Source organism: Electrona antarctica, assembly GCF_951216825.1.
Source record: "Electrona antarctica genome assembly, chromosome: 10".
Classification (NCBI taxonomy): domain Eukaryota; kingdom Metazoa; phylum Chordata; class Actinopteri; order Myctophiformes; family Myctophidae; genus Electrona; species Electrona antarctica.
In genome coordinates this window covers 158,730-183,943 of record NC_136791.1, presented here as the reverse complement: position 1 = coordinate 183,943, position 25,214 = coordinate 158,730, and the positions used below count along the sequence as shown (strand labels likewise).

At 44.8% G+C, this 25,214-nt stretch overlaps 1 protein-coding gene across 1 annotated transcript in view; it reads right to left on the bottom strand.

Moving 5' to 3' along the window:
- Nucleotides 1-10,549: 10,549 nt before the first annotated feature.
- Nucleotides 10,550-25,214, bottom strand: part of LOC306931476 (E3 ubiquitin-protein ligase parkin-like) — a gene marked incomplete at its 5' end in the record, with an annotated part of 16,354 nt that continues 1,689 nt past the window's right edge. The window contains 8 exons of the mRNA XM_079512876.1: nucleotides 10,550-10,801; nucleotides 10,905-11,022; nucleotides 15,315-15,379; nucleotides 15,506-15,623; nucleotides 20,139-20,225; nucleotides 24,058-24,207; nucleotides 24,904-24,965; nucleotides 25,206-25,214. The exon at nucleotides 25,206-25,214 is cut by the window's right edge and continues 128 nt beyond it. Coding sequence (XP_079369002.1) covers nucleotides 10,692-10,801; nucleotides 10,905-11,022; nucleotides 15,315-15,379; nucleotides 15,506-15,623; nucleotides 20,139-20,225; nucleotides 24,058-24,207; nucleotides 24,904-24,965; nucleotides 25,206-25,214 — 719 coding nt within the window. The 3' untranslated portion in view covers nucleotides 10,550-10,691. The remainder of the gene's footprint in view (nucleotides 10,802-10,904; nucleotides 11,023-15,314; nucleotides 15,380-15,505; nucleotides 15,624-20,138; nucleotides 20,226-24,057; nucleotides 24,208-24,903; nucleotides 24,966-25,205) is intronic.

Below are 25,214 nucleotides of genomic sequence, written 5' to 3'. Positions count from 1 at the left end.
AGTTCCACTATTCTATCATGGCGTGCTATGTACATTCCTTTATATGCATAACATCCATTCAAGATGTGTGACAGTGTTTCAGTGATCTGTTCTGTGGTGTGGTGCAAGCAATGAGGGACCTGAGTGGTGGGGAACCAGATGGATAGATTGAGTCTGGTGGGAAGGACTTGTAGTCTGGCCTTAACTGTAAATGTGATAATGTCCTCATTGAGTGCAGTGTTCTTGATGAATGCGTGTGAAACGGAGTGATCAGCATGGGGAAGACATGCAAGCTTCCCTTGGAGTTTTAGTCCAGTCCAGTGTTGTTGTTGTTGGTGCTGGTGTACATCCATGAGGACTCGTCTGGCACCTGTAGATGTTAGCAGGTGACTGTGTCCAGCATAGGTGACCGTTGCCCTGACCTGGGTGAGGGGGTCAGTTATGATATCCTCGGAGACCCTCACAGTCTCTGAGTCAGACCGCACCCACTCCAGGGACACTCCAGTACGGACACAGAGGTCATTTAGGTCTGGCCAGTCCGACCAAACCCCAAAGCCAGCGGAGCGGGTGTCCAGTTTCCCGTTGGGTTTCCTCCGGAAGCCAAGGAAGTGTGGCTCTAACTCCCTGGCCAGTGGGACCTTACGCCTCCTTAGGTCCAGGAACAGGGAGGATCGAGCCAGCTCCCTAACATCCTTGTCATCGTTGTTTAACATTTTTAAGAGGTGAGAAATCCTCATGCTGGTGTAGATCCATTCCACGTTTGGGACTCCCAGTCCTCCCTCCCACTGTGGATGAAAAATGATGTCGCGGGTGCTGTGTGAGTTGAGTCCAAACCATTTTCGCACTAGGCTCACTGTTTTGTCATTCATCTCACGCAGACACTCACACACACACACACACACACACACACACACACACACACACACACACACACACACACACGGACTCACATGCTACATAAAGCATAATGAAATTGAAAATTTGCTCAATATCGGTCTGCAAGTGCATACATGTATACAGACTATAGGCCTACCAAATTTCCCTCTTTAAACAAAGCCGGACTAATGCCTTCGGCTGGTGGAGACAAATATTGTGTGTTCCAACTGTCTGAGCTCAAACACAGTGTTGAATAAGTATTATAAGTATATGCAAAGTTACAAACTAGTAGTTCTCATAAGCAGGACTAAGCAGTGGTGGGAAAAGTACACAATTGTATTACTTTAGATTCATATAACCAAACCTCCTAGGCTGCTGGGATTGATCTATTACCGTTGGAGCATACGCCCAAGTAGTGAAGTAGTAGAGTACTGGAGTGAAAAGCATAATATTTACCTCTAAAATGTAGTGGAGTAGAAGTTAAAGTATTGAAATTTGGAATTACTCAAGCCTACAAATACCTCAAGTACAGTACTTGAGTGAATGTACTTATGTAGGTAATTTCCAGCGCTGTCGGCCTATATAAGAGCGTGGTTTGAAGCAGGAACGTAGTTCATCGGTTCGGCTGTCATCATCTGACAACATGGCTAACCTCAGGCTGCTGTGTGTCCTCGTTGGTGAGTACTAGTACGACTGGTACGATTAGTAACCGGAGAACTAGTACTAGTACTAGGACGATTAGTAACCATATAACTAGTACTAGGACTAGGACGATTAGTAACCATATAACTAGTACTAGGACTAGGACGATTAGTAACCATATAACTAGTACTAGTACTAGGACGATTAGTAACCATATAACTAGTACTAGGACGATTAGTAACCATATAACTAGTACTAGTACTAGGACGATTAGTAACCATATAACTAGTACTAGGACTAGGACGATTAGTAACCATATAACTAGTACTAGTACTAGGACGATTAGTAACCATATAACTAGTACTAGGACTAGGACGATTAGTAACCATATAACTAGTACTAGGACTAGGACGATTAGTAACCATATAACTAGTACTAGGACGATTAGTAACCATATAACTAGTACTAGGACGATTAGTAACCATATAACTAGTACTAGGACTAGGACGATTAGTAACCATATAACTAGTACTAGTACTAGTACGATTAGTAATCATATAACTAGTACTAGGACTAGGACGATTAGTAACCATATAACTAGTACTAGTACGATTAGTAACCATATAACTAGTACTAGTACGATTAGTAACCATATAACTAGTACTAGGACGATTAGTAACCATATAACTAGTACTAGTACTAGGACGATTAGTAACCATATAACTAGTACTAGGACTAGGACGATTAGTAACCATATAACTAGTACTAGTACTAGGACGATTAGTAACCATATAACTAGTACTAGTACTAGGACGATTAGTAACCATATAACTAGTACTAGGACTAGGACGATTAGTAACCATATAACTAGTACTAGGACTAGGACGATTAGTAACCATATAACTAGTACTAGTACTAGTACGATTAGTAACCATATAACTAGTACTAGGACTAGGACGATTAGTAACCATATAACTAGTACTAGTACGATTAGTAACCATATAACTAGTACTAGGACTAGGACGATTAGTAACCATATAACTAGTAGGCTACTAGGACTAGGACGATTAGTAACCATATAACTAGTACTAGGACTAGGACAATTAGTAACCAGAGAACTCGCTGCGGTTTTAGTGCATTGTAGTTTTACTTCACCTTTATTTAAATTGCATTGAATTGAGACAGAGAGAGAGGATAGTTGTTTACCAAATTACAGAAACAATGTAATTCATTAGTAAACAATATCCTGAAATTGGTATTCACATCACTCACCTTTTAGCTGACCATTTCATTCCACAAAATAATTTGATCACATTGGAAATGAACTATAGGCTACTGTGGGTTTGACATCCTACACTGATGAAGACAGCATGTTAGCATAACGATGAAGACAGCATGTTAGCATAACGATGACGACAGCATGTTAGCATAACGATGAAGAGAGCATGTTAGCATAACGATGACGACAGCATGTTAGCATAACGATGACGACAGCATGTTAGCATAACGATGAAGACAGCATGTTAGCATAACGATGAAGACAGCATGTTAGCATAACGATGACGACAGCATGTTAGCATAACGATGACGACAGCATGTTAGCATAACGATGAAGACAGCATGTTAGCATAACGATGAAGACAGCATGTTAGCATAACGATGACGACAGCATGTTAGCATAACGATGAAGACATTGACATTTGTTTCTCTCCACTTTTCGCTGCGGCAAGTTGGTAAACCGGCGAGTTCTCTGGTATTCGGACGATTTACTTACCTCCCAATTTGTTACCATATCCATATCCATACCTAGAGTGCCGATTTTATTTATATTGCGATTCTTACATATATTGCAATAATGTGATTCGATTTGATATTACGATCTATTGTGATTTTTCTCCCAGGTTTTACTCTGCTTTTATGATACTATAGCATTTTAAAACAATTCTAAACAATATACACCATGAAAAGTTCAATCATACACTTCAATGCAGCCGGATAACTTCAGGCTGTCTTTATGGCATGAAAAAATAAATTCATAAATATCGAAGAAAATCGATTCTGAACTTGGCGATTCGATATTGATATTCGATATTCGATTGATATCGTGGAATTCAAAAATCGCGATATATCAATGAATGGATTTTTTTTTGCCCATCCCTAGTGAGTGCTAGACTCTTCAAAGCTCATTTTTGACAGCAGATTTTACTTTTAGTCATTTTAGTCTCTTGAATAGTTTTCATTTAGTTTTAGTCACATTGTAGGCACCTAGAATGTTTTGGTGTTTGAGTCTAGTTTTAGTCGACCAAATATCATAAGATTTTAGTCGACCTATGGGGGATTCAGATTTTTTACGGGGGCCAGTTTCGAATTGCTAACTGTGTGTTGTGTGTGTTTCAGTGCTAGCTGCTGTGTGCTGGGAGGCTAACTGTGTGTTGTGTGTGTTTCAGTGCTGGCGACTGTGTGCTGGGAGGCTAACTGTCACCTGAAGGACTACGGGAGTAAGTAAACTGTTCCAACAGGGTTGAAAACCAAATAATCATTTCGAACTAAAATACATCCAAGCGATGTATTTTCGTTCGTTATGATTCAATCATTTGAATATAGATTTAGGAGACGTTCCATCACGCAAAGGAATTCAGATTAACGTGTCTCTCTCTCTCTGTGTGTGTGTGTGTGTGTGTATGTGTGTGTGCTGGTAAAACTATTACATTTAGAAGCCCATTTACAGAAGTGTGGCAGTTTCAAGGTGCACCTCAGTTGTGGTAAGATATTTTCTTCTATTATTCTTAACGGATATTTTAATAATAAAAAAGAAACGTGTATGTTTTAAAGAAAAAAAGAAAAACTAACAAACATGGCAGCAGATTCCCATTCGGCAGCAGAACATGGTTCATGTTAACACCCCGAGCGCACAGGACGGAGTTCTCCGCCCTTAGTAACGCCCAGCGCTCAAGACGGAGATTGATCAAAAGGACGGAGATTATTGATATCAAAACCGATCGCATCGCTCCACAGGCTGGGAGCGCCTGTTGCGCAACATTCGATGTTGCGCAACAGACGTTGCACAACATCGCACCGAGTGCCACGCTATGAGCTTGTAGACGAGCTTGTAGATCTGCTTTTTGAACATATTGGGGTCGGTGGCCAAACGTAAGGTTTTTCAGAAAACTATCAGGATTTAGAAGACATTTGTATACGATCTGACGTCAGGTCTTATTGCATTAATGTGAAATGTTTGTTGGGATGTTTTAGGAAGTAAAAGTGTCATGAGCGTCAGCGACTTCCGTTACGGAAAGAGGAAGAGGTTTATCTTCTGGTTGAAACCCTATTGGTACGGATACCACCACTGTGCAGCCCATACAGAGGAGTATGCTAGAAAACTGTAAGTATGTGTACGCGCGCACGCACGCACGCGCACACACACACACACACACACACACACACACAGACAGAATTCACCCCTGGAACCCCCACACACACACTAATGCAAGCTTCTCTCCTTCCTCCTCTCAGGTGTCACGGGAAACAGAAATGCGTGCTGGACTCGCGACATATCCCAAGGTACCACGGAGACTGTGATTCTAAACACAACTGCCTCCAGTTCTGGTACTCGTGCTATCCTGAAAGCAGGTAGGTGCACATCATGTACACACACACACACACACACACTCACATCGTTCATGGTGTGTGTGTGAGAGAGAGAGAGAGAGAGAGAGAGAGAGAGATAGAGAGACAGAGAGAGAGAGAGACAGAGAGAGAGAGAGAGAGACAGAGATACAGAGAGAGAGAGACAGAGAGAGAGAGAGAGACAGAGAGAGACAGAGAGAGAGATTTTTTAGGGGTGTCAAACGATTAAGATATTTAAATGTGATTAATCACATCTTAACTAGGTCCAAAATATGCCATGTTTTTTTTCTGTATATTGCTGTGGAAATGGTAAGATAAATTACAGAAGATATGTATGTATGTATTTGGTTAAAATGGGTAAGGTTTTAAAAAGGCAAAAGCATGCTCTGTTGCACTGGCCTAAAAGTGGGTCCTCTAAAACTGCTTCAACTTCTGAGAATGTGTGTTTGGTTCATTAGCCACCAGATGGCATACCTTATAAGTATGTATGTATGTATGTATGTCTGTATGTCTGTATGTATTTAAAAGGGGGGCTTTTTTGTAAAATCCCAGCCTACAATACCTTCATAAATTTAAAATCCAAAGTAAGGTTACCAGTGAAAGGCAACCTGCCTATTCACTGGGGACTATGCAAGGCAGAGGCGTCCACCCCCCTGAGTCCAAGTTAGACTAGACCGCATACCTAACAGAAGGCGGATATGTATGTATGTAATATGTATGTATGTATGTATGTATGTATGTATGTATGTACAGTATGCATTAGAAACCCTAAATACAAAGTTAATACATCATTGCACATAAAAATGACTCCAGGGTGTCTAATGAAGTACTGTCACCTCATAGACACTGGACAACTGGAAAAATACAACAATTTTGGCACTCCATCTTTAAGTTTTGTACCTACCTTACTTACTGTATATCGTATGTGTTAAGTTTTAGACTTCCTTACTTACTGTGTCTTGTTTGTCTTAAGTTTTAAGTTTGGTGGCTGACCGTCGAGGGAACTGGCTGGTGGTGAGTGAACATTTACTACTGTACACAATATTCTATCATATCTTTATTACATGTTGATGGTTTATTTAGACAGTCCAGCATAGAGAGATCCCTTTGAAACAATTAGAAACTAAACAAGACAATGGAAACAATGAACCATTTCGTTTACACTCTCAGAGTTAATTGATTGTACAATATAAATTGGGGGTCCCAGAGATAGAAACGCCATTAAATAGAATAATGAATGTCAAACGGGGGGTCCTTGAAATGAAACGGGTTGAGAATCACCTGCTAGAGCCGTACAAATCTTCTCTTATTGTGGACCCTAAACGTACAAATCTTCTCTTATTGTGGACCCTAAACGCGTCCATGTGGTTTGTATACTGTCGGGGTTAAGGGGAAAAAAGGGAAACAGTGGCCTATACAAAACGTCAACTACTGAATCATCGACATAAGGTTGGTGAGTTGGTGTGTTCTTGTGAGTGAACTGTGAATGTGTTCATAAGGTTGGTGAGTGTGTTCTTGTGAGTGAACTGTGAATGTGTTCATAAGGTTGGTGAGTGTGTTCTTGTGAGTGAACTGTGAATGTGTTCATAAGGTTGGTGAGTGTGTTCTTGTGAGTGAACTGTGAATGTGTTCATAAGGTTGGTGAGTGTGTTCTTGTGAGTGAACTGTGAATGTGTTCATAAGGTTGGTGAGTGTGTTCTTGTGAGTGAACTGTGAATGTGTTCATAAGGTTGGTGAGTGTGTTCTTGTGAGTGAACTGTGAATGTGTTCATAAGGTTGGTGAGTGTGTTCTTGTGAGTGAACTGAATGTGTTCATAAGGTTGGTGAGTTGGTGTGTTCTTGTGAGTGAACTGTGAATGTGTTCATAAGGTTGGTGAGTGTGTTCTTGTGAGTGAACTGTGAATGTGTTCATAAGGTTGGTGAGTGTGTTCTTGTGAGTGAACTGTGAATGTGTTCATAAGGTTGGTGAGTGTGTTCTTGTGAGTGAACTGTGAATGTGTTCATAAGGTTGGTGAGTGTGTTCTTGTGAGTGAACTGTGAATGTGTTCATAAGGTTGGTGAGTGTGTTCTTGTGAGTGAACTGTGAATGTGTTCATAAGGTTGGTGAGTGTGTTCTTGTGAGTGAACTGTGAGTGTGTTATTGTGCTTCTATCTACACAGCTCCTTGATGAAGACCCTGGGAGGATCAGCCTCACGTCCACCCAGCATCACTGGCATTAAAGGAGAATTCCATACTAAAAGGCTTTCTTACCTTTCTTTGTAGTTGTTACGTCCCCACCAAAGAGGTCCAGGTGTTATTTTGTGCAAAAGCTCCTTATTGGCTATTTCCCCTACCATAAGCCCTAAATTAATTGCATTGAATGGGAATTGAATGGGGCTATTTTTTTTCCTCCTTTAATAACAGACCATACTGTCTGTAAAGTTAATCTGTCTTTAATAACAGACCATACTGTCTGTAAAGTTAATCTGTCTTTAATAACAGACCATACTGTCTGTAAAGTTAATCTGTCTTTAATAACAGACCATACTGTCTGTAAAGTTAATCTGTCTTTAATAACAGACCATACTGTCTGTAAAGTTAATCTGTCTTTAATAACAGACCATACTGTCTGTAAAGTTAATCTGTCATTAATAACAGACCATACTGTCTGTAACGTTAATCTGTGAGCCTCAAATAAAAAGCATATAATAACCTGCTTGTTTTTCATGGTGAACAAACTGAACGTGAAAGAGATACAGCAGGGTTCCCCAATTCATTTTACTCAAGGGCCACATTTTTTTTGTTTTTGAAATTCTTCCAGGGGCCACAAGGGGGCGCTCCGCGGGCCGCCTATTGGGGAACCCTGGTATACAGGTTCATTTGAAAGATGGAGTGCCGTGATTTTTATTTTCCATCCTAAAACATCACCAGGTATTACTATTGAGGAAGATTTGTTTTTTTTAAGTGTACAGTATTTGTTAAAATGACTTTCTTTTGGTGGCACGGGGAGAACATGTGAGGGTACCTACCCTAGGGGACACGGGGAGAACATGTGAGGGTACCTACCCTAGGGGACACGGGGAGAACATGTGAGGGTACCTACCCTAGGGGACACGGGGAGAACATGTGAGGGTACCTACCCTAGAGGACACGGGGAGAACATGTGAGGGTACCTACCCTAGGGGACACGGGGAGAACATGTGAGGGTACCTACCCTAGGGGACACGGGGAGAACATGTGAGGGTACCTACCCTAGAGGACACGGGGAGAACATGTGAGGGTACCTACCCTAGGGGACACGGGGAGAACATGTGAGGGTATCTACCCTAGGGGACACGGGGAGAACATGTGAGGGTACCTACCCTAGGGGACACGGGGAGAACATGTGAGGGTACCTACCCTAGGGGACACGGGGAGAACATGTGAGGGTACCTACCCCTAGGGGACACGGGGAGAACATGTGAGGGTACCTACCCTAGGGGACACGGGGAGAACATGTGAGGGTACCTACCCTAGGGGACACGGGGAGAACATGTGAGGGTACCTACCCTAGGGGACACGGGGATAACATGTGAGGGTACCTACCCTAGGGGACACGGGGAGAACATGTGAGGGTACCTACCCTAGGGGACACGGGGAGAACATGTGAGGGTACCTACCCTAGGGGACACGGGGCGTACATGTGAGGGTACCTACCCTAGGGGACACGGGGCGTACATGTGAGGGTACCTACCCCCTACCACAGTCTTTGTTTTTGAGGATCTCCCACTTACGACACTGTGCGATTTTAATACATTTAATTTTGCCATTTGTGCGGCAATGTCCTCATCCATTTTTAATTGCTCCTTTTTCTCAGTCCCCAATGGACTGTACAGGTATGCAAACTGTTCCCTCCATTATACAGCTTTACCTGACTTTCGTGGTTGACTTTGACCGTGACTCACGGAATGTTTGTTCAACTTTGATGTCAGCCAGTGATCCTCCGTCCTCGTCTCCGACCGCATTTCTTTAATTCTTGTCCACACTTGATGATCCGATCTTCTTCTGTTCAAAGCTGCCGTTCAGCCGTTGACAATACCCATTTGTGTTGACAATGTAAAGCGACTACATGAGAACTAAACTTAAAGTCGCTGAGAGGCGATGGGATGGGCCATGTTGTCAGACTACATGAGAACTAAACTTAAAGTCGCTGAGAGGCGATGGGATGGGCCATGTTGTCAGACTACATGAGAACTAAACTTAAAGTCGCTGAGAGGCGATGGGATGGGACATGTTGTCAGACTACATGAGAACTAAACTTAAAGTCGCTGAGAGGCGATGGGATGGGCCATGTTGTCAGACTACATGAGAACTAAACTTAAAGTCGCTGAGAGGCGATGGGATGGGCCATGTTGTCAGACTACATGAGAACTAAACTTAAAGTCGCTGAGAGGCGATGGGATGGGACATGTTGTCAGACTACATGAGAACTAAACTTAAAGTCGCTGAGAGGCGATGGGATGGGACATGTTGTCAGACGCGCTCTGCCGCAAACAAAAGGAATTCGCTGGATCCAAACGATGCATTTTTAGGGTTTTATTGAAGCAATATAAATCACTCACAGCGGTGCTCAAACGTAAAGCAAAGTAGCCACAGCGATCAAACGTAAATAAAATAAAGCAAATTAAAGCGGTGTAAAGCGGTCAACAAAAGTACGGCGTCCCAGACACCCCCTCTCTCACTGTGTGCTCAGCAGGTAACAGGTGATGTTAAAGATAACCAGGTCCGCCCCTATGCCTGTCAATCAATCATTCACTTAGACACCAGTGACAGCCCATTCATTTCACTGACCAACATATAAATAATAACCAACATAACCATTTCATGGCTCCTACAAGGGATGCACAAATAAAGTCCTTGCGGTCTAGTTTCCATTTAGGCAAAATGGTACATTTTATTGATTGTGTTTTTTTTACACAGATGATTGTAATTGTCTTCAACACCACTGTACAGACAGAAGTAGTGACACACTGAGGCCAGCAGGGGACAGCGTTGGACACAGTTCATCCATTCATTGTCTCTTCAATCAACTCAATATAATATCAATAAATATAATAAATTCATCTTAACAATCATCAATAATTAATCAATAAGTTACTAAATGACAATCTGGACTCAGTCCATTTAGAACAACCGTTCATAAGTGTGTATGTGTGTGTGTGTGTGTGTGTGTGTGTGTGTGTGTGTCATCCGAACCAGTGGGTAGCCATACAGTCTGGGTTCCAGGCCACTCTGCAGTGTGTGTGTGTGTGTGTGTGTCATCCGAACCAGTGGGTGGCCATACAGTCTCGGTTCCAGGCCACTCTGCAGTGTGTGTGTGTGTGTGTGTCATCCGAACCAGTGGGTGGCCATACAGTCTCGGTTCCAGGCCACTCTGCAGTGTGTGTGTGTGTCATCCGAACCAGTGGGTGGCCATACAGTCTGGGTTCCAGGCCACTCTGCAGTGTGTGTGTGTGTGTGTGTGTCATCCGAACCAGTGGGTGGCCATACAGTCTCGGTTCCAGGCCACTCTGCAGTGTGTGTGTGTGTGTGTGTGTGTGTGTGTGTGTCATCCGAACCAGTGGGTGGCCATACAGTCTCGGTTCCAGGCCACTCTGCAGTGCCAGCACCATTCAAAGTGACACTGTGCTCTGGGACACACCATGTGCATGCAGCCCCCTGGTGGAGAGACACACACATTACGCCCCATTACAATACAGCACATTGCATCCTACTAGAAATGCAGACAGACAGACAGACAGACAGACAGACAGACAGGTACCTGTCTTCTCCACGGGGACCCTACATTGAGGACAGGGTCTGGTGGTCTCCTGGATGGTCTGTCGAGACGCCATCTCCCAGCGAGCACGCTCAGTAGCCTCCTCGTCCGTCACATAACCCTGAGGCCGTGGAGAGGAGAGTTAAGGCCCACCGCGGATCAGTGACGTCATGTTGTAGTTTTGGTAAAAACAGAGAGATGTGTTTGGGTGAGCGGTGAGTCTCTTACCACCGCGGCTCAGTGACGTCATGTTGTAGTTTTGGTAAAAACAGAGAGATGTGTTTGGGTGAGCGGTGAGTCTCTTACCACCGCGGCTCAGTGACGTCATGTTGTAGTTTTGGTAAAAACAGAGAGATGTGTTTGGGTGAGCGGTGAGTCTCTTACCACCGCGGATCAGTGACGTCATGTTGTAGTTTTGGTAAAAACAGAGAGATGTGTTTGGGTGAGCGGTGAGTCTCTTACCACCGCGGATCAGTGACGTCATGTTGTAGTTTTGGTAAAAACAGAGAGATGTGTTTGGGTGAGCGGTGAGTCTCTTACCACCGCGGCTCAGTGACGTCATGTTGTAGTTTTGGTAAAAACAGAGAGATGTGTTTGGGTGAGCGGTGAGTCTCTTACCACCGCGGCTCAGTGACGTCATGTTGTAGTTTTGGTAAAAACAGAGAGATGTGTTTGGGTGAGCGGTGAGTCTCTTACCACCGCGGCTCAGTGACGTCATGTTGTAGTTTTAAGTAAAAACAGAGATATGTGTTTGGGTGAGCGGTGAGTCTCTTACCACCGCGGCTCAGTGACGTCATGTTGTAGTTTTAGTAAAAACAGAGGTGTTTGGGTGAGCGGTGAGTCTCTTACCACCGCGGGTCAGTGACGTCATGTTGTAGTTTTGGTAAAAACAGAGAGATGTGTTTGGGTGAGCGGTGAGTCTCTTACCACCGCGGGTCAGTGACGTCATGTTGTAGTTTTGGTAAAAACAGAGAGATGTGTTTGGGTGAGCGGTGAGTCTCTTACCACCGCGGCTCAGTGACGTCATGTTGTAGTTTTAAGTAAAAACAGAGATATGTGTTTGGGTGAGCGGTGAGTCTCTTACCACCGCGGCTCAGTGACGTCATGTTGTAGTTTTAGTAAAAACAGAGGTGTTTGGGTGAGCGGTGAGTCTCTTACCACCGCGGGTCAGTGACGTCATGTTGTAGTTTTGGTAAAAACAGAGAGATGTGTTTGGGTGAGCGGTGAGTCTCTTACCACCGCGGCTCAGTGACGTCATGTTGTAGTTTAGGTAAAAACAGAGAGATGTGTTTGGGTGAGCGGTGAGTCTCTTACCACCGCGGCTCAGTGACGTCATGTTGTAGTTTTGGTAAAAACAGAGAGATGTGTTTGGGTGAGCGGTGAGTCTCTTACCACCGCGGCTCAGTGACGTCATGTTGTAGTTTTAGTAAAAACAGAGGTGTTTGGGTGAGCGGTGAGTCTCTTACCACCGCGGGTCAGTGACGTCATGTTGTAGTTTTGGTAAAAACAGAGAGATGTGTTTGGGTGAGCGGTGAGTCTCTTACCACCGCGGCTCAGTGACGTCATGTTGTAGTTTTGGTAAAAACAGAGAGATGTGTTTGGGTGAGCCCCAGTGCTTAATTTCAGCCGGAGCTTGGCGGAGCTCAGCTCCGGTACCTGTCACTTGAGCTCCGGGAGCTCAAGCCACCTGTAGAGGCAGCTCCGGTAGCTGTAGAGGGCGCTCCGCCACCCCAAATGCACATTACAATATACAATACTCTCTATTATTATTTTAGTTTCATTTTCAAGTCAACTAGGCTTCTTCCTCGTCATAGTTACTTATATTTCCAGTAACCTATGGAGCAATAGATTAACTCATGCTACTTGGAGTTTAGCCTTGGGGACAGCATGCGGTTTGTTTTCAATACAACATGGACATGGTGAGTTATTATGAACAGAACTGACTGCAAGACACCCGGCTTTACAACATGGCTCGATCATAATCGAATATCATAACGCTTGCTTTGGTGGGCCCGAAATAAAAAAAGACTAGTACAGAATTAAGTAGTAGTAGCATTATTGAGTTGTCATCGGAGGAGGAGGGCGAGGAGGAGGTGGTCGGAGGAGGAGGAGGCGGAGGCGGAGGAGGAACTTGGATAAGGACAACAACAACGCGCATGCAGGTATACATTGCGTACTGTTCTGATGATGGGCCACCCTAACTTAATACTGTATTTTATACAGTATTTAATATAACGTTGAGCCGCTGTCCCAATGGACTGTACAGGTATGCAAACTGTTCCCTCCATTATACAGCTTTACCTGACTTTCGTGGTTGACTTTGACCGTGACTCACGGAATGTTTGTTCAACTTTGATGTCAGCCAGTGATCCTCCGTCCTCGTCTCCGACCGCATTTCTTTAATTCTTGTCCACACTTGATGATCCGATCTTCTTCTGTTCAAAGCTGCCGTTCAGCCGTTGACAATACCCATTTGTGTTGACAATGTAAAGCGACTACATGAGAACTAAACTTAAAGTCGCTGAGAGGCGATGGGATGGGCCATGTTGTCAGACTACATGAGAACTAAACTTAAAGTCGCTGAGAGGCGATGGGATGGGCCATGTTGTCAGACTACATGAGAACTAAACTTAAAGTCGCTGAGAGGCGATGGGATGGGCCATGTTGTCAGACTACATGAGAACTAAACTTAAAGTCGCTGAGAGGCGATGGGATGGGCCATGTTGTCAGACTACATGAGAACTAAACTTAAAGTCGCTGAGAGGCGATGGGATGGGCCATGTTGTCAGACTACATGAGAACTAAACTTAAAGTCGCTGAGAGGCGATGGGATGGGCCATGTTGTCAGACTACATGAGAACTAAACTTAAAGCCGCTGAGAGGCGATGGGATGGGCCATGTTGTCAGACTACATGAGAACTAAACTTAAAGCCGCTGAGAGGCGATGGGATGGGCCATGTTGTCAGACTACATGAGAACTAAACTTAAAGTCGCTGAGAGGCGATGGGATGGGCCATGTTGTCAGACTACATGAGAACTAAACTTAAAGTCGCTGAGAGGCGATGGGATGGGACATGTTGTCAGACGCGCTCTGCCGCAAACAAAACGAATTCGCTGGATCCAAACGATGCATTTTTAGGGTTTTATTGAAGCAATATAAATGACTCACAACGGTGCTCAAACGTAAAGCAAAGTAGCCACAGCGATCAAACGTAAATAAAATAAAGCAAATTAAAGCGGTGTAAAGCGGTCAACAAAAGCCTCTCTCACTGTGTGCTCAGCAGGTAACAGGTGATGTTAAAGATAACCAGGTCCGCCCCTATGCCTGTCAATCAATCATTCACTTAGACACCAGTGACAGCCCATTCATTTCATTGACCATGACCAACATATAAATAATAACCAACATAACCATTTCATGGCTCCTACAAGGGATGCACAAATAAAGTCCTTGCGGTCTAGTTTCCATTTAGGCAAAATGGTACATTTTATTGATTGTGTTTTTTTTACACAGATGATTGTAATTGTCTTCAACACCACTGTACAGACAGAAGTAGTGACACACTGAGGCCAGCAGGGGACAGCGTTGGACACAGTTCATCCATTCATTGTCTCTTCAATCAACTCAATATAATATCAATAAATATAATAAATTCATCTTAAAAATCATCAATAATGAATCAATAAGTTACTAAATGACAATCTGGACTCAGTCCATTTAGAACAACCGTTCATAAGTGTGTATGTGTGTGTGTGTATGTGTGTGTGTGTGTGTGTGTGTGTGTGTCATCCGAACCAGTGGGTGGCCATACAGTCTGGGTTCCAGGCCACTCTGCAGTGTGTGTGTGTGTGTGTGTGTGTGTGTGTGTGTGTCATCCGAACCAGTGGGTGGCCATACAGTCTGGGTTCCAGGCCACTCTGCAGTGTGTGTGTGTGTGTGTGTCATCCGAACCAGTGGGTGGCCATACAGTCTGGGTTCCAGGCCACTCTGCAGTGTGTGTGTGTGTGTGTGTGTGTCATCCGAACCATTGGGTGGCCATACAGTCTCGGTTCCAGGCCACTCTGCAGTGTGTGTGTGTGTGTGTGTGCGTGTGTGTGTGTGTGTGTGTCATCCGAACCAGTGGGTGGCCATACAGTCTGGGTTCCAGGCCACTCTGCAGTGTGTGTGTGTGTGTGTGTGTGTGTCATCCGAACCAGTGGGTGGCCATACAGTCTCGGTTCCAGGCCACTCTGCAGTGTGTGTGTGTGTGTGTGTGTGTGTGCGTGTGTGTGTGTGTGTGTGTCATCCGAACCAGTGGGTGGCCATACAGTCTGGGTTCCAGGCCACTCTGCAGTGTGTGTGTGTGTGTGTGTGTGTGTGTGTGTGTGTCATCCGAACCAGTGGGTGGCCATACAGTCTCGGTTCCAGGCCACTCTGCAGTGCCAGCACCATTCAAAGTTACACTGTGCTCTGGGACACACCATGTGCATGCAGCCCCCTGGTGGAGAGACACACACATTACGCCCCATTACAATACAGCACATTGCATCCTACTAGAAATGCACAGGACAGACAGACAGACAGACAGACAGACAGACAGACAGACAGACAGACAGACAGGTACCTGTCTTCTCCACGGGGACCCTACATTGAGGACAGGGTCTGGTGGTCTCCTGGATGGTCTGTCGAGACGCCATCTCCCAGCGAGCACGCTCAGTAGCCTCCTCGTCCGTCACGTAACCCTGAGGCCGCGGAGAGGAGAGCGAGAAGGAGAGGAGAGTTAAGGCCCACCGCGGATCAGTGACGTCATGTTGTAGTTTTAAGTAAAAACAGAGATATGTGTTTGGGTGAGCAGTGAGTCTCTTACCACCGCGGCTCAGTGACGTCATGTTGTAGTTTTAGTAAATACAGAGAGATGTGTTTGGGTGAGTGGTGAGTCTCTTACCACCGCGGCTCAGTGACGTCATGTTGTAGTTTTAGTAAAAACAGAGAGATGTGTTTGGGTGAGCGGTGAGTCTCTTACCACCGCGGCTCAGTGACGTCATGTTGTAGTTTTAGTAAATACAGAGAGATGTGTTTGGGTGAGCGGTGAGTCTCTTACCACCGCGGCTCAGTGACGTCATGTTGTAGTTTTAGTAAAAACAGAGAGATGTGTTTGGGTGAGCGGTGAGTCTCTTACCACCGCGGCTCAGTGACGTCATGTTGTAGTTTTAGTAAAAACAGAGAGATGTGTTTGGGTGAGCGGTGAGTCTCTTACCACCGCGGCTCAGTGACGTCATGTTGTAGTTTTAGTAAATACAGAGAGATGTGTTTGGGTGAGCGGTGAGTCTCTTACCACCGCGGCTCAGTGACGTCATGTTGTAGTTTTAGTAAAAACAGAGAGATGTGTTTGGGTGAGCGGTGAGTCTCTTACCACCGCGGCTCAGTGACGTCATGTTGTAGTTTTAGTAAAAACAGAGATGTGTTTGGGTGAGCGGTGAGTCTCTTACCACCGGGCTCAGTGACGCCATGTTGTAGTTTTAGTAAAAACAGAGAGATGTGTTTGGGTGAGCGGTGAGTCTCTTACCACCATGGTGTAGTTTTAGTAAAAAAAAGTGACGTCATGTTGTAGTTTTAGTAAAAACAGAGAGGTGTGTTTGGCTGAGCGGTGAGTCTCTTACCACCGCGGCTCAGTGACGTCATGTTGTAGTTTTAGTAAAAACAGAGAGATGTGTTTGGGTGAGCGGTGAGTCTCTTACCACCGCGGCTCAGTGACGTCATGTTGTAGTTTTAAGTAAAAACAGAGAGATGTGTTTGGGTGAGCGGTGAGTCTCTTACCACCGCGGCTCAGTGACGTCATGTTGTAGTTTTAGTAAAAACAGAGATGTGTTTGGGTGAGCGGTGAGTCTCTTACCACCGCGGCTCAGTGACGTCATGTTGTAGTTTTAGTAAAAACAGAGATGTGTTTGGGTGAGCGGTGAGTCTCTTACCACCGCGGCTCAGTGACGTCATGTTGTAGTTTTAGTAAAAACAGAGAGATGTGTTTGGGTGAGCGGTGAGTCTCTTACCACCGCGGCTCAGTGACGTCATGTTGTAGTTTTAGTAAAAACAGAGAGATGTGTTTGGGTGAGCGGTGAGTCTCTTACCACCGCGGCTCAGTGACGTCATGTTGTAGTTTTAGTAAATACAGAGAGATGTGTTTGGGTGAGCGGTGAGTCTCTTACCACCGCGGCTCAGTGACGTCATGTTGTAGTTTTAGTAAAAACAGAGAGATGTGTTTGGGTGAGCGGTGAGTCTCTTACCACCGCGGCTCAGTGACGTCATGTTGTAGTTTTAGTAAAAACAGAGAGATGTGTTTGGGTGAGCGGTGAGTCTCTTACCACCGCGGCTCAGTGACGTCATGTTGTAGTTTTAGTAAAAACAGAGATGTGTTTGGGTGAGCGGTGAGTCTCTTACCACCGCGGCTCAGTGACGTCATGTTGTAGTTTTAGTAAAAACAGAGAGATGTGTTTGGGTGAGCGGTGAGTCTCTTACCACCGCGGCTCAGTGACGTCATGTTGTAGTTTTAGTAAAAACAGAGAGATGTGTTTGGGTGAGCGGTGAGTCTCTTACCACCGCGGCTCAGTGACGTCATGTTGTAGTTTTAGTAAATACAGAGAGATGTGTTTGGGTGAGCGGTGAGTCTCTTACCACCGCGGCTCAGTGACGTCATGTTGTAGTTTTAGTAAAAACAGAGAGATGTGTTTGGGTGAGCGGTGAGTCTCTTACCACCGCGGCTCAGTGACGTCATGTTGTAGTTTTAGTAAAAACAGAGAGATGTGTTTGGGTGAGCGGTGAGTCTCTTACCACCGCGGCTCAGTGACGTCATGTTGTAGTTTTAGTAAAAACAGAGATGTGTTTGGGTGAGCGGTGAGTCTCTTACCACCGCGGCTCAGTGACGCCATGTTGTAGTTTTAGTAAAAACAGAGAGATGTGTTTGGGTGAGCGGTGAGTCTCTTACCACCATGGTGTAGTTTTAGTAAAAAAAAGTGACGTCATGTTGTAGTTTTAGTAAAAACAGAGAGGTGTGTTTGGCTGAGCGGTGAGTCTCTTACCACCGCGGCTCAGTGACGTCATGTTGTAGTTTTAGTAAAAACAGAGAGATGTGTTTGGGTGAGCGGTGAGTCTCTTACCACCGCGGCTCAGTGACGTCATGTTGTAGTTTTAGTAAAAACAGAGAGATGTGTTTGGGTGAGCGGTGAGTCTCTTACCACCGCGGCTCAGTGACGTCATGTTGTAGTTTTAGTAAAAACAGAGAGATGTGTTTGGGTGAGCGGTGAGTCTCTTACCACCGCGGCTCAGTGACGTCATGTTGTAGTTTTAGTAAATACAGAGAGATGTGTTTGGGTGAGCGGTGAGTCTCTTACCACCGCGGCTCAGTGACGTCATGTTGTAGTTTTAGTAAAAACAGAGATGTGTTTGGGTGAGCGGTGAGTCTCTTACCACCGCGGCTCAGTGACGCCATGTTGTAGTTTTAGTAAAAACAGAGAGATGTGTTTGGGTGAGCGGTGAGTCTCTTACCACCATGGTGTAGTTTTAGTAAAAAAAAGTGACGTCATGTTGTAGTTTTAGTAAAAACAGAGAGGTGTGTTTGGCTGAGCGGTGAGTCTCTTACCACCGCGGCTCAGTGACGTCATGTTGTAGTTTTAGTAAAAACAGAGAGATGTGTTTGGGTGAGCGGTGAGTCTCTTACCACCGCGGCTCAGTGACGTCATGTTGTAGTTTTAGTAAAAACAGAGAGATGTGTTTGGGTGAGCGGTGAGTCTCTTACCACCGCGGCTCAGTGACGTCATGTTGTAGTTTTAGTAAAAACAGAGAGATGTGTTTGGGTGAGCGGTGAGTCTCTTACCACCGCGGCTCAGTGACGTCATGTTGTAGTTTTAGTAAATACAGAGAGATGTGTTTGGGTGAGCGGTGAGTCTCTTACCACCGCGGCTCAGTGACGTCATGTTGTAGTTTTAGTAAAAACAGAGAGATGTGTTTGGGTGAGCGGTGAGTCTCTTACCACCGCGGCTCAGTGACGTCATGTTGTAGTTTTAGTAAAAACAGAGAGATGTGTTTGGGTGAGCGGTGAGTCTCTTACCACCGCGGCTCAGTGACGTCATGTTGTAGTTTTAGTAAAAACAGAGATGTGTTTGGGTGAGCGGTGAGTCTCTTACCACCGCGGCTCAGTGACGCCATGTTGTAGTTTTAGTAAAAACAGAGAGATGTGTTTGGGTGAGCGGTGAGTCTCTTACCACCATGGTGTAGTTTTAGTAAAAAAAAGTGACGTCATGTTGTAGTTTTAGTAAAAACAGAGAGGTGTGTTTGGCTGAGCGGTGAGTCTCTTACCACCGCGGCTCAGTGACGTCATGTTGTAGTTTTAGTAAAAACAGAGAGATGTGTTTGGGGTGAGCGGTGAGTCTCTTACCACCGCGGCTCAGTGACGTCATGTTGTAGTTTTAGTAAAAACAGAGAGATGTGTTTGGGTGAGCGGTGAGTCTCTTACCACCGCGGCTCAGTGACGTCATGTTGTAGTTTTAGTAAAAACAGAGAGATGTGTTTGGGTGAGCGGTGAGTCTCTTACCACCGCGGCTCAGTGACGTCATGTTGTAGTTTTAGTAAAAACAGAGAGATGTGTTTGGGGTGAGCGGTGAGTCTCTTACCACCGCGGCTCAGTGACGTCATGTTGTAGTTTTAGTAAAAACAGAGAGATGTGTTTGGGTGAGCGGTGAGTCTCTTACCACCGCGGCTCAGTGACGTCATGTTGTAGTTTTAGTAAAAACAGAGATGTGTTTGGGTGAGCGGTGAGTCTCTTACCACCGCGGCTCAGTGACGTCATGTTGTAGTTTTAGTAAAAACCGAGAGGTGTGTTTTGGGTGAGCGGTGAGTCTCTTACCACCGCGGCTCCTCAGTGACGTCATGTTGTAGTTTTAGTAAAAACAGAGAGATGTGTTTGGGTGAGTGGTGAGTCTCTTACCACCGCGGCTCAGTGACGTCATGTTGTAGTTTTAGTAAAAACAGAGAGATGTGTTTGGGTGAACGGTGAGTCTTACCACCGCGGCTCAGTGACGTCATGTTGTAGTTTTAGTAAAAACAGAGAGATGTGTTTGGGTGAGCGGTGAGTCTCTTACCACCGTGGATCAGTGACGTCATGTTGTAGTTTTAGTAAAAACAGAGAGGTGTGTTTGGGTGAGCGGTGAGTCTCTTACCACCGCGGATCAGTGACGTCATGTTGAACATACGATTGGCTAGCTTACCTGTGGGACACCGCCATTGGGCGTGGCCGAACACTGTTGACACGCCCCCTCATGGAAAGCTTCCTTACAGTTCCGACAGAAGATAAACTGGAACGCACACACACACACACACACACACACACACACACACACACACACACACACACACACACACACACACACGTTATGTTTACATATTTGACATGGACACCACCATCATTGCTTTAAGTGCATGCAGCATCCACCATTCATCTCATTACATCCTGGACGCAATCAGTGAGTAGCATCATTTCACCACTAGGTGTCAGCATTGCTAAATGTACCGTAGCCCTGTTTGACTCTCAATGGTCCTCATTCACAAAGGAGAAATACGCCAGAGTGTAACGGAAGCGTATACAGATACTAAATATCATCGTATTTCTCTGTCCGATCACGCTGCGATTTGCTCCCGTCTTATTCAGGGAAGCTGGTGTAATCACTTAATTTGTGCGGATCGCAGAGTGTAGCCTTTCCGCATTTTTCCCAAGCGATTCACCTGGTGTCGTCTGGTTAAATGGAACATCCACGCCCATCCCACACCATATAAGGCAACAGGAAATATCGAAATACGTCATCATAGCCTGCACCGGGCTTTAAATTATATACAACAGCCGCGATGAGCTTGTAGAGCAGTTCATTTTGACAGGCGGGTCTCTGCACGGACAGATCTTCAAGCAAACAGCGCGAGTTATATGTATATAATTATAAACGAAACTTGCCAACTTGGCACGCATTGCTTCACTAAGTTCACTCCTGTCAGAACGTTAATAAGTTAACTGATGTTACAGTTACTTTCACATAATGAGAAAAAAGTTAATTTGTACTGTTTGTACCACACGACCAAATGCTATATTACAACTCGGCAATGATAAAAGCCCTTACTGATGAATGCACTGCAGTAGCCCTGAAACATGACTGCCATGATAATCATCATGACAGTCATGACGCAACTGCAGCCTGTTTTACGCGATCGCTACATTTACAGTCCAAACGTGTATATAAACATTCCGTTTTCAAATATAAAGTACTCACAATTTGTGCCACGGGTGTTAGAAATTTGCTGGTACAGCGATTAGCATTGCTGCATCCCGCGTTGTTTAATAAAAAGCATTCTTATCCGAGCTCCCCGGCTACTTTTCTCAAACGGGCTTGGTTTGGGAAATACAAAGTTGCACACCGGGAGCGCACTCGCCTATTAGTCTGTATTGGCAGTGCGGTCAGCGTGCCTATATCGAACACACCCAGTGTTTCAGACTGCCACACTCCTCCCGACCGACAGGGACGCGTAGTTGAAAGCCAATGGATAAGAATGCTTTTTATTAAACAACGCGGGATGCAGCAATGCTAATCGCGGTACCAGCAAATTTCTAACACCCGTGGGACAAATTGTGAGTACTTTATATTTGAAAACGGAATGTTTATATACACGTTTGGACTGTAAATGTAGCGATCGCGTAAAACAGGCTGCAGTTGCGTCATGACTGTCATGATGATTATCATGGCAGTCATGTTTCAGGGCTAGCACTGCAGGGTTATAAAACAATAAAAAAAAAAACAATTGCACACTCGCCTGCAGAGGTAAAATAGATATCCGATACTTTTTTTTATCAGAGCTGCATTGATTCATGCGGGGAATAGATTAATATCATCTCACTGTCATCTGTCTGAATGCCATGTGGAGAATGGATTTGTTCTGATCATGGACACGTAGGCATAGGCCTATAGCTATTTAAATTTTCAACCATATACGGCGGGTAGCCTCCTCTTTGTCAGATCCTCTTTGTCAGCCTAAGTGCAGGTTCATTTCATGATGTCGTCATATTAAAATGATTCGCGGGACATTTGGCACCAAACTTGATTGATCTCATGATGAGATCAATGTAGTAGCCTACAGCCTAGCTATAAGTTCCCCATATTATAATTAATTAAGGTGCACTGGCTTAAAACTATGACTGGTCGAATTGCACGCGCTGATGCAATAATGTGCACTTCTATTTTTTTATAGGGCTAATTAGCCCTCGTGATTAGCCCTCGTGCTGTCTGTCTGTCTGTCAGACCGGCATGTCTGTGAACCATAGAAATCATCTGTTCTGTCCGGGCCGGGCTCACCGCGCCGTTATATTCATTTTCCAATGTGAATTTCACCCAGATTGGACTGTTCAGCGGCAGCATGCTTCTGTCCCCCCCCACCCCCCCCCCCCCCCCACACACACACACACACACACACCGACAGTCAGACTGACTCAAAGGAGCTCCGTAACAAAACAATTTCAATAGGCCTACTGCAGGCATTACTACACTAAACAACGTTGGATTCGTACAGTGCAGAATGCAGATAAGTGTATGTTCTTATTATAATTGTGAGTTTGTTTTTTTAACATGCAGAGTGAGTCCGCGAGAGCCGATCTACAAGCTCACAACGCGTTGCACTGCGAGTAGAAGGCTGTCAAGTGAGCAGCGCAATCGCGCATGCTAGAAATATCCTAATAAATAAACAAAAAGGTGTCGGGCTTGCAGGGGCAGTTTCTGTAAGGCACTCTAGGCTAACCTGCCTCTAGAATGCATGCATTTAGGCATACAAGTGATACTTGGCTTTTATATAAGCTATCATTTTTGTATGTGCTGACCAATGTTTTGGACACATGCCTACATATTTTATCTGAGATTTGGGGACTTTTAATTGATTCAGCATGAAGACTAAAGCCTTCTGAATAAATCTACGAAAGCCGTACACTACCCTCTGAGCTGGCGCAGCTTTTAGTGGAGTTTCCGACCAAACAACGTCACCGTCAAGTTCACGTTCAAGTTCAAGCCCTGGGAGAGAATTCCCCATTCATTTAGAATAGATGTTTACTTCTGGCCCTGAGAGAGAATTCCCCATTCATTTAGAATAGATGTTTACTTCTGGCCCTGAGAGAGAATTCCCCATTAATTTAGAATAGATGTTTACTTCTGGCCCTGGGAGAGAATTCCCCATTCATTTAGAATAGATGTTTACTTCTGGCCCTGGGAGAGAATTCCCCATTCATTTAGAATAGATGTTTACTTCTGGCCCTGGGAGAGAATTCCCCATTCATTTAGAATAGATGTTTACTTCTGGCCCTGGGAGAGAATTCCCCATTCATTTAGAATAGATGTTTACTTCTGGCCCTGGGAGAGAATTCCCCATTAATTTAGAATAGATGTTTACTTCTGGCCCTGGGAGAGAATTCCCCATTCATTTAGAATAGATGTTTACTTCTGGCCCTGGGAGAGAATTCCCCATTAATTTAGAATAGATGTTTACTTCTGGCCCTGGGAGAGAATTCCCCATTCATTTAGAATAGATGTTTACTTCTGGCCCTGGGAGAGAATTCCCCATTCATTTAGAATAGATGTTTACTTCTGGCCCTGGGAGAGAATTCCCCATTCATTTAGAATAGATGTTTACTTCTGGCCCTGGGAGAGAATTCCCCATTAATTTAGAATAGATGTTTACTTCTGGCCCTGGGAGAGAATTCCCCATTCATTTAGAATAGATGTTTACTTCTGGCCCTGGGAGAGAATTCCCCATTAATTTAGAATAGATGTTTACTTCTGGCCCTGGGAGAGAATTCCCCATTAATTTAGAATAGATGTTTACTTCTGGCCCTGGGAGAGAATTCCCCATTCATTTTAGACGTTTCAAAAAGTAATTTATTTAACAATCCTTAAGCTCTTGTTGTGACAAATCATGACAAGAAACAACATTTTTCGGGCCAAACACATAATTAGAAAGAAGAAAAATATATTTGAAATGTCTTTATGTTCTCAAATTTTTATTTGAGAACGACAGTCTAACCCCACACCCCAGCCCGTTGCTAGGTAGACAGTGTATCTACCCCACATCCCAGGCCGTTGCTAGGCAGACAGTGTATCTTACCCCACACCCCAGTCCATTGCTAGGCAGACAGTGTATCCGGGTGCTGTGGTCGTCAGGCAGGATGCCGGCTCCACAGCCCGGTGCCGGACACAACACTCCTCCAGACTGGAGCACACACTCCTCTGCCCCGTAGCGCTGGTAGCGACAGTACTGCACACACACACACCACACGCGCACACACACACACACACGCACGCACGCACGCACGCACCACGTAAAAAACAACAACATTGTAACCGCAATCTTCCGTTCTGTAGTTATTGACAGTTGAATATGGCTAATATAGTATAGTATGGCACACATGGTTGGTAATACATCAAACACATACTGATCAAGGATCATACTGTACGTAAGCTATGAGTAAGTACACATACTGAAACTATGAGTAAGTACACAACAGAATGATATGTCTACATAATATGCTACCTAAATGACATAAGTTGCATACGCCTGTAAGGTCGTCGAGGCTAGAGGGAAAGTGCTACTGGCCATGATGGAGTCTGAAGGTGTGTTTTCAGACTACGGTGGAAGATTGGGAGTGAATCTTCTGTGATTTACTGAAAAGCCCAAACCACACCAAAGGGTCGGGTCGGGACAAAACGTTTTTTTGTGGTTGCCAGCAGCTGGTGAAGCACGCCATGGATCCACGGTGGATCTTAACATCTGTATTGCCGTGATTAACATCATAAGAAGTTGGGGCTGAAAACAGTCCCATGGTTTATTATCGAGCCACTTCCGCGATGCGCCTCACAGACAAAGAGCAGAGCGAGCGTGTGTGTGTGTGTGTGTGTGTGTGTGTGTGTGTGTGTGTGTGTGTGTGTGTGTGTGTGTGTATGTGTGTCTCACCTGTTCCTCTCCCAGCATCCTAAAGTGATGCACCTCTTTGATGAGAGAGTCAGTACAGCCAGCTAGAGAGAGAGAGAGAGAGAGAGAGAGAGAGTCAGTACAGCAAGCTAGAGAGAGAGAGAGAGAGAGAGAGAGAGTCAGTACAGCCAGCTAGAGAGAGAGAGAGAGAGAGAGAGAGAGAGAGAGAGATCATCTTGCATGTAATTATATTTTGCTTTTTCATGTTTTTTTTTCTTCAAAAAATTAGTGTGTGCGTGTGTGTGTGTGTGTGTGTGTGTGTGTGTGTGTGTGTGTGTGTGTACCAGGGCAGG